The sequence below is a fragment of the Bos grunniens genome, chromosome 17 (genome assembly GCF_055505025.1).
Source record: "Bos grunniens cultivar Pamir isolate PY7600 chromosome 17, Bosgru_T2T1.0, whole genome shotgun sequence".
Lineage (NCBI taxonomy): Eukaryota > Metazoa > Chordata > Mammalia > Artiodactyla > Bovidae > Bos > Bos grunniens.
Genome location: NC_141181.1, coordinates 53,020,869 through 53,034,318, shown reverse-complemented (window position 1 = coordinate 53,034,318; position 13,450 = coordinate 53,020,869). Strand labels below are relative to the sequence as shown.

At 52.7% G+C, this 13,450-nt stretch overlaps 1 protein-coding gene across 4 annotated transcripts in view; it reads right to left on the bottom strand.

Moving 5' to 3' along the window:
• Positions 1-1,354: 1,354 nt before the first annotated feature.
• Positions 1,355-13,450, bottom strand: part of VPS37B (VPS37B subunit of ESCRT-I) — a 31,428-nt gene continuing 19,332 nt past the window's right edge. For 3 of the 4 annotated variants that reach the window (XM_086347464.1, XM_086347467.1, XM_086347466.1), the window contains exons 2-4: positions 5,917-6,088; positions 4,267-4,349; positions 1,355-3,567 (exon numbers count right to left, since the gene is read on the bottom strand). In XM_086347464.1, coding sequence (XP_086203590.1) covers positions 3,064-3,567; positions 4,267-4,349; positions 5,917-6,088 — 759 coding nt within the window. In that variant the 3' untranslated portion in view covers positions 1,355-3,063. The remainder of the gene's footprint in view (positions 3,568-4,266; positions 4,350-5,916; positions 6,089-13,450) is intronic. The other variant, XM_086347465.1, reaches the window with a different exon arrangement.

The following is a 13,450-nucleotide window of genomic DNA, read 5'->3' as shown; positions in this document are numbered from 1 at the left end:
CAGAGCGCAGTGGGCTGCACCGCACCCACCTTCCCCAGCAGCACCCTGGGCACAGCCTTGGCCGGCTGCCTCAGAAACCGCGCCCTCCCTGCTGGTCGCCAGCACTTGGGGAACCCAAGGACGATGCAGGTCGGGGGAGAAGCAGGTCACCTTGGGTGGCTCCTGCCCTGTGGCCTCCTGCAAGCATCCCGCTCTGGGGCTGTGGTTTCCTGACCATGAGGTGGGGCCCCGCCGCCTCCAGGGTGGTTGGCCTCCAGGGTGGTTGGCGAGGGGCGGATGAGGTCAGGTGAGAAAGGGCTCCTTGAGCTGGAAGGGCACGGGGAGGGAGCAGCGTCTGCTCGTCTGCTAGAGAGACGGTTTCAGCCAACAGACCGACGCACCTGGTTCTTGCACCAAATCCAAACCAGTGCAGAAGCATGTGCGCTGACTACACTCACGACCCCAGCGGACACACCTTTCCATGGAGCCCCCATCAGTGAGCACACTATCTACCGCTGGGGCTGGGGCTGGGGCTTCCTGGACGGGTCCTGAGCAGCGTGGCCCAGAGGAGGGGGGAGAGCTCAGATGGGGCTGTGAGGAGCCAAGCGCACTTCCAGCCCCCTGGGGGTAGACTACAGATCTGCCTGTAAGCTTCCTAGCAGCCACTGGGAAAAGACAAAACTGTCAGACATTCTTGTAAACAAAAGCAAGTTGCTTTCTCAGCAGAAGCCCCCCACCCCAACAGGAAAACCAGAGCGTCTGGACACCCTCAGCACCCTGAAAGGAACGCGGCCATCTGTTTTGAGCAGACAGCGACGGGGAAGCTTCCGCAGGGCGGCTCCAGCCTCGTGCTCCTGAGAGCTCCTCCCGGGGGCACAGAAGCCGCGGCCCAGCTCAGCTGGGGGCCGCGGCCCGAGGTTCCCCTTTCCACCCTCCAGCAGCACGCGATGCTGCCACGGGTCCTCTCTGAACACCTGTGGGCGAGCCTCCGGAGCAGAAGGCCAGCCACTGGATCTAGTCTACCTGAAATCAGCAGAGAACGTCCTCACCAGAGCTCCCATTGGCTGGCCTGAACCCAAAGGGCACCCTGAGTGCCCTGCTCTGAGGTGCTGGCAGGGCAGCCCAGACCCCAAAGGCACCTTCTGGGAGGAGGGAACGTGCTATCTTCTTGTACCTTGAGAAGCTGATTAAAAAACAACGCTGCTGTGAGGGCTGGGGCTCCTGGGCCAGGCGGACACCTCAGCACCTCCATGGCCTTCCGTGTCTGAACTTCAACCACCTTACTGGTCCGCTTCACTGTCGGAACGCTGACTGCTGAGACGCCAGAACCAGACACATCGCAAGGCTCCCCAGGCAAATGAAGGGTGGGCTGTTCTTAACAATTCTCTATTTATTAAAAAGGATCTTACAGCTTTACAGCCACAGCTCAGATGTGGCCCTGGAGAGACGGCGAGGCCAGCTTGGTGGCCCCTTCCCCCCATCAACACCAACTGAGCTCACGTGTTTGGCTGTGCCCCTGGCAGGGGGCGGGCACCCCCAACAGCGGGGTGGACGGCAGAGGTACGGGGTGGCGGCACCACTCTCGAGGTTCAGACATGGCAGGCCCACCTGATTGGCAGGGCAGGAAGTCGACCTGTACAGTTGTTCTCTTAAAAACAGTTAATGATACAGCAGAGTTCAAGTCCAGGAGGAGAAATGTACAGTCATCCAGGACAAAGGGTGGTGGCTTTGCCCACGGCCTGCTGTGCCAGACCCGTCTGAGCGCTGCCTGGATTCTGTCCTCTGGGCTGTGGCCTGCTGGCGAGTCATGGGTCCGAGTTCCACCACTCAGCACGGCTTTTTCCATCAGCAGGTGGAGGGGGGCACCACCACCCCCAACTCCCTGCCCCAGCTGGGCCCTGGGAGCCCGGCACACATGGCACATGCAGACGAGCGCCCGGGGGGCGGGAGAAGCCGGGGTGCGGCCAGGGCCTCAGAGCTCGTCGGCCCCCCTCCACGCCGAGGGGCTGCTGGCGGCCGTCGCACCCCTGCCCCACGCCCAGCCAGAGGCAGAGAATATTGGCTACGAGTAAGTATCCTGGTTCAAGCTGGGTGGACTTTCCTGCCACCTGCAACACGACAAGGAATGGATGCAGACGAGACCCCCGGCCTGGCCGGCCCCCCAGGCCCCGGGTGAAGCTAAGGCACAGCACGGGCACAGCACGGCCCGCAGGCGCGACCGTGCGCTGCTTGCACCAAACGACACTGCGTCACTTCACCTGCATCTCAACCTGCGCAGAACTGGATGTGCATTTTTCCGAAAGTTTCCCTGAATGGTCTTGTGAGTGTCCAAAAAAAACGTTTTCTTCCCCAATATAAAACAGGAAAAGTACACACGTAGTAAAAACACCGGAGGAGTAGGTCTTCACAGAAGCCTGGGCTGGCTCGAGGAGGAGCAGCAGCTGGGGACGGCCTCCGTGTGCCAAGCCCAGCTCCCACCCGCCTCCTCACCCGGCCATGACTCGCTGGCCTCTGGACGTGGCTGGGGGCCAAGTGCAAACTCTGTGGGCGGCTGTGAAGCGTCCAGGGTCGGGGAGGGAGGGACTGGGAGGACCGCCCGCCCCACGCAGGTCCAGGGAGCACCTTCCGGGCTGGCTCACCCGACCAACCCCCACTGGCGGCTGCAGTGGATGGCGGGCTGGGATGCACAGAACCGTCTTGAAAATAAAGAAGAAATGATGAACCGTGCTTATTAAATAAAGTTGCAACAGGAAGACGATGATCCTACGTGGGAACAGAGGGGGGGGAGGCTTTTTTCCCCCAAACTCAGGGGCTCATCAACACAGAACAAGGAACCATACTGAGCACACACACCAGCTCGACCACACCCACGCCCGGCCGAGCCCTCGCACACAGCTGCCTCGGTGTCCAGAACCAGGGCTCTACGTCTATCGCCACTGACCTACGGCTCTAAAACCAGCCGGACGCCCTGCCCTGGGCACCAGAGACCCTGGCAAAGCAGCCGGTGCCCACAGTCTCCATCTGTGTGTGTGGAGCCCCGGCCGGCAGGCAGCGAGGGAGCCTCCCGGGGAGGACAAGGGCCGCTCACTGGAGGATGAAGCCTGGCTGGTGCGGGGGCAGCCGGGGCGGGGGTCTCTGGGGCAGCGCTGGCGGGTACGGTGGTGACACAAACTGCTGCGTGGAGAAGCCCTGCTGGGCAGGGAGGCCCCCTCGGGGGGGCAGGGGCGGGCACTGCGCGACCGGGTATGGGAGGGCCTGTCCTGAGCCCATGGCGGCGGTGAACGGCGTGGCTAAGCGTCCTGCAGGCACCGGAGGCGGTAGGGGTGGCATGCGCCGAGGAACCACGGAGGGGGGCCCACTGGCCTCCGGGGCAGGGTAGGGCAGGGGGGCGGCGGGGGCTGGCTCGGGCACCCTGGGTGGCAGCGGGGCGGGCGCGGGGACCTGCGGCAGTCTCTGCCCCTTCAGCACCATCTCCTGGAGCTTCTCGATTTTAACCCTTCGCATGTGGGCCAGCTTCCGCTTGCTCTGATAGACGTCGATGAAAGAATCCAGAGGGAGTTCTCCATCGAGAAACTTCTCGGCCATGTTCTGAAGGAGCAGGAGAAACTCGGTCATGGGCCGGGCGGGTCAGCCGTTAGGGGAGGAAGACCCACTCACAGACCGGGGCAAGGGGAGACGGGGCGAGCTTCCTCCCCACAACCGTCCCCTCCTCACTGCAGACCGTGGCCCACCCAGGACACGGGCCAAGAAGAGAGGAGGGCCGGTCCTATCCACCTCCCGAACTGCAAACTGGACGGGCAGCAGGCCCTGCGAGAGCAGCCTTCAGGCGACGGGGCCCAAGACCTGCGTTTCCTTCCCTCCGCTGGCTGCGACCTGACACGCTCGCCCCAAGCAGGCCGGCGGGACAGGAACCTGCTCGTGCCCACGAGGGCCACCCTGCCCAGTGGGTCATCAGACCACACGGCCCAGTTTGGCACCGTGCTGCCCGCCCCAGTGTGCCACAGCGGCTCAACTTTTGACCCCGATTCGTTTCCTTATCACTGAGCAGGCTCGAGCTTCAGGTACTCGGCGGGCCGTGCCCACAGGCTCCGCCCAGCCAGCTGACTCGGACAGATGGTAACTCAGCCGCCAGCACCCACAGGCCAGGTGCTGAGTCTCAGTGCAGCACGCGCCCCTCACGGGAAGACCTGGCCGCCCCGCTGCTCCCCTGGACCCCTGCCCGGTGCGCTCCTCAGCCCACAGGCCTGCCTGCCCCAACCTGGGGTGTCCCCCGGGGCTGCCAGTTACCTCGGTATCTTCCTCAATCTTGGCCCCTTCCGCCTGCAGGAGCGCTAAGAGGGTCTCCAAGGAAGCGCTGCTGGACTGTTTATCTGGAAGAAGCAGGAGGCACGATGGGGTCAGGGGGCACCAGCACCCCATCAGAGATCACCTCGGCCCCCAGCCCCTTGGAGCGACACGCCCCACCCCATGCCCTCAAAGAAAGAGTGCACTTTAGCTGGAGAGGAGACGGGAGGAGCACCTAGTGAGCGGACTCTCCAAGAAGCAGAAGGGAACGCGGGAACATGCAGGAGAGGAAGGAGGGCACGCAACCAGCGGGGTCGGTGGAGGGGGGGGGCTCTGTGCCCGAGCTAGAGCAGCCATGTCACCACCCACCCCAAGATAAGCCTGCAACCACCCTGTTACTTCCTTAGGATTTCTGAAGGATGATTTACATAAACACCTAAAGTAGACACATCTCCAGTGTATGTGTATAAACCGCCCCCCAACCCAGACTGAGACAGAACGTCTGCAGAGGCTCCAGCCCTGCTCCCAGAGGTGCTGCCGTCCACTCCCCAGGAACGCTGCCTGGTTCTGAGCTTCACCCAAGTGGACTCACACAGGGTGCTCTGTGCTGGCCTCTCTCGCTCAACATGTCTCTCAGACCATCCATGTGGCGGCACGAATGGGTAGCTCGTGCCTTTTGACGCCGTGTGGCACGAAAAGCTGCGTATCACGACTTACCCATCAGTCCAGAGATGGGTGTTTAGACTGCATCCAAATTTAGCTCTTACAAATAAAGCTACAACGAGCCCTCTTGCATGTATCTCTTGGTAGACGTGAACATCCGCTTTTGTGGGGGAGACGCCCACCAGTGAGACAGGAATCAGAGCGCGCGGCTCCACTGCACTCCAGGTGCTGACAAACAGCATCTCCAGTTCTCAGTCCTCCCAGCAACGCAAGAGCCCCGCGTGCCCGCCAGCACCACCGTTACCAGTCTTTTCGCCTCTGCTCAGTCTGGTCAGGCGTGTTACAGCACACGTTTTTTACAGTTACAGAGATACAGGGACCACGGTATTGGACGGTACTGAAACGTGACTGCAGAGAGTGATTTTTAGCCTTCTCTTTCTATCCGGCCACGCTGCACAATACATGGGGTCTTAGTTCCCTGCTCAGGACCTGAACCTGGGGCCGTGGCAGCGGAAGCACCACGTCCTAACGCTGCCCCACCAGCCAAGGCCCTTTTTAACCTTCTGTGAATCTCAGAGTTCCCTGGAAAGCTACTTAGGCCTCAATGCTAGTCAACTCCTGCGTCACTTCATAATGGCTGCAAATTAAAGTGTGACATTAAAATAAAGTATCCCAGTGATCAATCTCTTTCAGCATTAACTGTGAGGGCCCAACCTCACAGGATAAAACATAAGTTGCATTATCATAATTCAGAATATTGCTTTTCCTATGCTGTTTGGAAAAGGTGCAATCTTGTTGAAAAGGCAATCAAGTCTCTTTCTCTAAACTGGTGACACAATCCTATATACAGATGGTTTTTGGCAGCAGTGATCACTGTCTTAATCTGAAATTGTTCCCTAAATAACATTTCTTTCCTGGTTAGTGAAACAGCTTGAAAATGTACCCTTGCATCAGCTCCTTATTCTTGAAAGATCACCCTAAAAGAGTTACCTAGCTTGGTCTTCTTTATCTGATAGGCTTCAAAGAGCACCTGGAGTTCCTGGTATTTCTGGGTCAAACGAGCCTTCCGAGAGTCCAGCTGGGGCTGGTAGAGGAGGTTTCCTTCTGCCAGGCTCCGGTTGCTGGCCAGCGTCATCTCCTTGTTGAGCTGAACGTTCTGTGTCTGAAAGGACCATGCAGGGTGATGAGAAGCAGCGTGTTAACCCCCGAGCGCCATCCCCAGGGCCATGGCACCAAGAGTGTATGTTTGGCTGGGCGGCTGCCCCCACCCCACCTCCAGCCCCAATCTTGAACACTGCTGTCTGTTCTTAAAGAGCAAGGCCATTTCCTCTCCCTCTGGCCCACAGGCTGGGCTTTGTCCTGGGACCTGCGAGGCTTTCGTGCCCAGAGCTTTGCTGTGACCAGAATTCCTTACTGCTGCCACTGTGCTCTTAGAAGTGACTGGCTCTAAACATTCAGAGCTAGGCTTTTCTTAAACAAGCTGCTGCGCTAGAGAAGTGGAAGAATCACGTCTTATCAGAGGAGGACTGGCATGGTGTCAGTTCAGGCTTATCACCAGGATCCGAGACCAAACCTGAAAGCCCGAGACCCCGGGAAGGAGCCCGCTCAGGGACCGTGTTCTACTCCGTCCCCACGCCCACCGCGTCTGAGCAGAGGCCGGGCTCCTGGTCACTGGTGCACCACTGCCGCTGGCCCAGAGACGGGGGCAGGGGATTTATCCGCCCAGGGGTTCTGGGCATCCAGGGGGCGACGGACTGTCTGGGGGTGGAGAAGCCCAGCTGGACCTCAGTGAGAGGGGTAGTGGGAAGTCTGAGAAAAGGTGAGGAAGTCCTAAGGAAACATAACCCAAAAGTGCACCTGAATAAAAAGGCAAAAATGCAGCGTCATGCGTCTAGTCCAGTTCCCTTTCCCCTCGCTCGCTGGGCGGTCCTCCACGGCCCGCAGCCCCCTCGCTCCTGGAGGTGAAGACTACTCCTTTGCCCCGACCTCGCTCAGAAGTGCTCCTTCAGCCCCACACCAGCCATCCCGTGGTCCACCCCGTAGTAATACTGTCTACACCCCACCCTACCCCACCCCACCCAGGCTATTTTCGCTGCTACTTCCTTCCTCCTGCTCCTCTGACTGTAGATTCCTCGCTGCCTTGCCTCGGCTCTGACCCTCCCCCTCCAGCCATACCGTTTGGTGCTTGTGTACAGTTCTTAACACGGACGTGTGTGCACACACGCGCACACACACACGTGTGAGAACAAAGAAAGATCTTGGGAGGCCCTGACCACTGAGGGGTGGGGGGGGATGATCCTCTCCTTCAGTTCAGTCACTCAGTTGTGCCCGACTCTCTGCAACCCCATGGACTGCAGCACGCCAGGCTTCCCTGTCCATCACCAACTCCCAGAGTTTACTCAAACTCAAGTCAATCAAGTTGGTGATGACATCCAACCATCTCATTCTCTGTCGTCCCTTTCTCCTCCTGTCTTCAATCTTTCCCAGCATTTTCCCCAGATTCTCTCCTTTGCAGACACCTAATCTGCATCTCTCCACCTAGATCACTTCATGGCAAATAGATGGAGAAAAAATGGAAACAGGGAGACTTTATTTTCTTGGGATCCAAAATCACTGCAGATGGTCTGCAGCCATGAAATTAAAACATGCTTGCTCCTTGGAAGAAAAGCTATGACAAACCTAGATAGCATATTAAAAAGCAGAGACATTACTTTACCAACAAAGGTCCCTACAGTCAAAGCTATGGTTTTTCCATGTATGGATGTGACAGTTGGACCATAAAGAAAGCTAAGCTGCCGAAGAATTGATGCTTTTGAACTGTGGTGTTGGAGAAGACTCTTGAGGGTCCCTCAGACTGCAAGGAGATCCAACCAGTCCATCCTTAAGGAAATCAATCCTGAATATTCATTGGAAGGACTGATGCTGAAACTCCAATACTTTGGCCATCTGATGAGAAGAAGTGACTCATTGGAAAAGACCCTGATCCTGGGAAAGATTGAAGGTGGGAAGAGAAGGGGACAACAGAGGATGAGATGGTTGGATGGCATCACCAACTTGATGGACAAGAGTTTGAGCAAAAGCTCCAGGAGTTGCTGATGGACAGGGAAGCCTGGCATGCTGCAGTCCATGGGGTTGCAAAGAGTCGGACACAACTGAGTGACTGATCCACCTGGATGACAGGGCAGGGCCCTCAAGATTAGGCTCAATTTAAAGCAGAATTTAATTTAAAGTAGAAAATTAAGCCTATAGCTTAATATAGTTCAACACTATAAATCTGTGCAGTAGAAACACTCTCCTCTCTTGCTGCTGTTTTTAGCCAGCAAGGAAAATGGGGGCTGGCAAGACAACCGGGGGAAACAGAGACTCCAGTCTTGAAGGGCACAAACAAAACTTTGCCCACACCAAGACCCAGAGGAAAGGAGCAGTGACCCCTACAGGAGACTGAGCCAAAACTGCCTGCTAGAGCTGGAGCCCCTGGAGGCGGCTTGGCAGGGGCTCCATGGGGACGGGGGCACTGGAGGGTCCCCCTCGGCGTAAACCCTCTTGGAATTCACCATCAACCCCACCATAAAGCCTGGAGACCCCAGGGCTGGGTGGCTTCAGGCCAAACAACTAGCAGGGAGGGAATGCAGCCACACCCATCAGCAGAAAACTGGATTAAAGCTTTACTGAGCAAGGCCCTGCCCACCAAAGCAAGACCCAGTTTTTCCCATCACCAGTCCCTCCCATCAAGAAGCTTACACAAGCCTCTTAGCCTTATTCATCAAAGGGCAGACAGAAGAAGCGAGAAAAAGCACAGTCTCAGAGTGCCTAAAACAAGCCCTGTTATAGAAGGTTAATCATGATGAAAAAGCAGAAAGTGATGTCTGAGATGAAGGGACAAGATAAAATCTAAGAAAAACAACTAAATGAGGTGGAAATAGGCAACCTTCCAGAAAAAGAATTCAGAATAATGATAGTGAAGATGATCCAGGATCTCAGGAAAAGAATGGAGGCAAATATTGAGAAGATGCAAGAAGTGTTTACCAAAGACCTGCAAGAACTAAAGAACAAACAGAGCTGAATACTACACTAGAAGGAATCAACGGCATAATAACTGAGGCAGAAGAATGGATAAATGACCTGGAGGACAGAATCATGGAGATCACTGTCACAGCCGAGAATACAGAAAAAAGGATGATAAGAAATGAAGACAGCCTAAGAAACCTCTGGGACATTAAACGCACCAACATTCACATTATAGGGGTCCCAGAAGGAGGAGAGAAAGAGAAAGGAGCCGAGAAAATACTTGAAGAGATAATAGCTGAAAACTTCCTGAACATGGGAAAGGGCTTCCTCAACCAAGTCCAGGAGGTACAGAGTCCCAGGAAGGATAAACCCAAGAAGGAACACCCTGAGACATATGGTAATCAAACTGACAAAAATTAAAAGACAGAGATAAAATATTAAAAGCAACAAGGGGAAAATGACAAATAACAAGGGAACTCCCATCAGGCTATCAGCTGACTTCTCAACAGAAACTGCACCCAGAAGGGAATGGCGTGACATATCTAAAGTAATGAAAGGGGAAAACCTACAACCAAGAATACTCTACCCAGCAAGACTTGCATTCAGATTTGATGGAGAAATCAAAAGCTTTCCAGACAAGCAAAAGTTAGAGAATTCAGCACCACCAAACCAGCTTTACAACAAATGCTAAAGGAACTTCTCTAGGCAAGAAACACAAGAGAAGGCAAAGACCTACAGAAAATAAACCTAAAACAATTAAGAAAATAGTAATAGGATCATACATATTGATAATTACCTTAAATGTAAATGGATTAAATACACCAACCAAAAGACACAGACTGCTGGGTGGATGAAAATATGGATGTATGCACTTCCACTTTCCACATCGCTGCCTGACCCCACAAATTGTATATAATTATTTTATATTGTTAATCATGTTCCCATTATGGCTTGCAATTGTAATTATCTTTTATTGTTTGTTTGGCTATTGATTGTGAAAACTGATGAACACCTTTTACTATTGTGATTATATAACTATTACTCACTTAATACCATTGTATCATGACTGGTCAATATTAAAAATAACAGAACTCTATATATCACCAAAACTAGGATCCAACAGAAAGCCTGTAATCACTTTTTAAAATCCAGATGCATATCAGAATCATCTTGAAATTTTCTGGAAAATTAAAATACTCAGGTATTGCTTTTTTTTTCCTCCAGAGCTCCAGATATGTTTCTAATGAGCAGTCATGTTTAAAAACACCCAGAATACATGATGATCTTTTACTTTTATCTAGTTTGTTTCACTTTTTCTGTTTCATATTCAGTACTCCCATATCATTTAGTTTATGTTTTCCAATTTCTCCATCTCTTTTTTTTTTTTGATGATCTTTCTTAAGCCTTTATCAAGAGCAGTAGAAAAGCTTTTGTATACATATCAGTTCAGTTCAGTTCTGTCGCTCAGTCGTGTCCGACTCTTTGCGACCCCATGAATTGCAGCACGCCAGGCCTCCCTGTCCATCGCCAACTCCCGGAGTTCACTCAGACTCATGTACAACAAGTCAGTGATGCCATCCAACCATCACATCCTCTGTTGTCCCCTTCTCCTCCTGTCCCCAATCCCTCCCAGCATCAAGAGTCTTTTCCAATGAGTCAACTCTTCGCATGAGGTGGCCAAAGTACCGGAGTTTCAGCTTTAGCATCATTCCTTCCAAAGAACATCCAGGACTGATCTCCTTTTAGAATGGACTGGTTGGATCTCCTTGCAGTCCAAGGGACTCTCAAGAGTCTTCTCCAACACCACAGTTCAAAAGCATCAATTCTTCGGCGCTCAGCCTTCTTCACAGTCCAACTCTCACATCCATACATGACCACTGGAAAAACCATAGCCTTGACTAGATGGACCTTTGTTGGCAAAGTAATGTCTCTGCTTTTCAATATGCTATCTAGGTTGGTCATAACTTTCCTTCCAAGGAGTAAGTGTCTTTTAATTTCATGGCTGCAGTCACCATCTGCAGTGATTTTGGAGCCCAGAAAAATAAAGTCTGACACTTTCCCCATCTATTTCCCACGAAGTGATGGGACCAGATGCCATGATCTTCGTTTTCTGAATGTTGAGCTTTAAGCCAACTTTTTCACTCTCCACTTTCACCTTCATCAAGAGGCTTTTTTAGTTCCTCTTTACTTTCTGCCATAAGGGTGGTGTCATCTGCATATCTGATGTATACATATAAATATGTATAATACATATATTTTAGAAAACTTACGAATTTTTGCCTAACTAAAAAAATTATGGCATTTTGATTCCACTTGTTTGACTTAGTATGAATAGACTGCTAGATTTTTGATTAAAACACAGATATGCAACAAGCAACAAAGGTTCACTGTGCAACACAGGGAACTACAGTCGCTATCTTGTAATAACCTCTGATGGAAAATAATTTCAGAAATATCGTATGTGTATTTATGTAACTGAATCACCTTGCTGTGCACCTGAAACACTGTAAGCCAACTGTACTTCAATAAAATACATTTTTTAAAAAACAAAACAAAAATAAACCACTGTACACCCTGGAAAACAGCTCAGAAACCCCTTTTAAACAAAATAGGCAACTACCACACCATCCAGAAGTTGTGTGCTTTGGCATTTATTCCAGAAAGGTGAAAGTTTATGTTCACAAAAAAACCCTACACATCAGTGACCAGAATGGCCTGCTACATAATCAAAACCTTGACGCCACCCAGGTGTCCTTCAGCAGGCGAAGGGCTTCATCACAGCCGCCACTCACAGCAGGAGCGGGGCGCAGCCCTGGGAGAGGACAAGCTGCCGAGACACATGGACGCCCGGGTGAAGACCCGCGCCACTCGGCCGAGCAGGGGGAAATACAACTCACAGGGGCGCAGACTCCGTGATTCAGTGCATACAACACTTCCTGAAATGACAGAACTACAGAAACGGAGACTGATTCACGGCTAGGGGGAGGGACGCAGCTGTCAGAGGCAGCAGGAAGCTCCTCATGGCCGTGGTTCCCTGCTCTGTTATCAGTGTCAAAAGCCTGGTTTGCTGTCACTGGGGGAACCTGGGTGAAAGGGCGCACAGGATCTCTGTGTTATCTCTTACAACTGCACGTGAATCTACAATCACCTCTCAATTTAAAGTGTGGAAGGGAAGTGAAAGTGAAGTGGCTCAGTCGTGTCCGATTCTTTGCGACCCCATGGACTATAGCCTACCAGGCTCCTCCGTCCATTGGATTTTCCAGGCAAGAGTACTAGAGTGGGGTGCCATTCCCTTCTCCAGGAGATCTTCCCGACCCAGGGATTGAACCGGGGTCTCCAGCATTGTAGGCAGATGCTTTACCATCTGAGCCACCACGGAAGTCCAAATTTAAAGTTTCAGTTCAATTCAGTCGCTCAGTCGTGTCTGACTCTTTGCGACCCCAAGAACTGCAGCATGCCAGGCCTCCCTGCCCATCACCAACTCCCGGAGTTCACTCAGACTCATGTCCATCAAGTCAGTGATGCCATCCAGCCATCTCATCCTCTGTCATCCCCTTCTCCTCCTGTCCCCAATCCCTCCCAGCATCAGGGTCTTTTCCAATGAGTCAACTCTTCGCATGAGGTGGCCAAAGTACTGGAGTTTCAGCTTTAGCATCATTCCTTCCAAAGAAATCCCAGGGCTCATCTCCTTCAGAATGGACTGCTTGGATCTCCTTGCAGTCCAAGGGACTCTCAAGAGGCTTCTCCAACACCACAGTTCAAAAGCATCAATTCTTCGGCACTCAACTTTCTTCACAGTCCAACTCTCACATCCATACATGACCACTGGAAAAACCATAGCCTTGACTAGATGGACCTTTGTTGGCAAAGTAATGTCTCTGCTTTTCAATATGCTATCTAGGTTGGTCATAACTTTCCTTCCAAGGAGTAAGTGTCTTTTAATTTCATGGCTGCAGTCACCATCTGCAGTAATTTTGGAGCCCCGAAAAATAAAGTCTGACATTGTTTCCACTGTTTCCCCATCTATAGGGGCTTCCCTAGTGGTCCAGGGTAAGAATCCGCCGGCCAGTGCAGGGGACATGGGTTCAATCCCTGGTCTGGGAAGATCCCACATGCTGCAAAGCAACCAAGCCTGTGTGCCACAACTACTGAGCCCAAGCTCCAGAGCCCATGTGCCGCGATGACTGAGCATGCCTACCCTGGAGCCTGGGCTCGGCAGCTAGAGAAACCACAGCAACGAGAGAGTAGCCCCTGCTCACCGCAACTAGAGAAAGCCCAAGTGCAGCAATGAAGACCCAGCATGGCAAAACATCATACATCTTTTTTTTAAAACAAAAAATACAAATAAACTGTTGGTGAGATCTTCTGCTCCTACTGGTCTCATCTGATGGACAAGAAAGGAGCAAAGGGGTTCAAGGTCACAGTCCAGACCCACCTCCCCAGGCAAACTGTCATTCTGACTCAATCAGCTCTGTGTGTAATAAACTCTGAGAGGAACAGGCATGTTTCTGTCCTC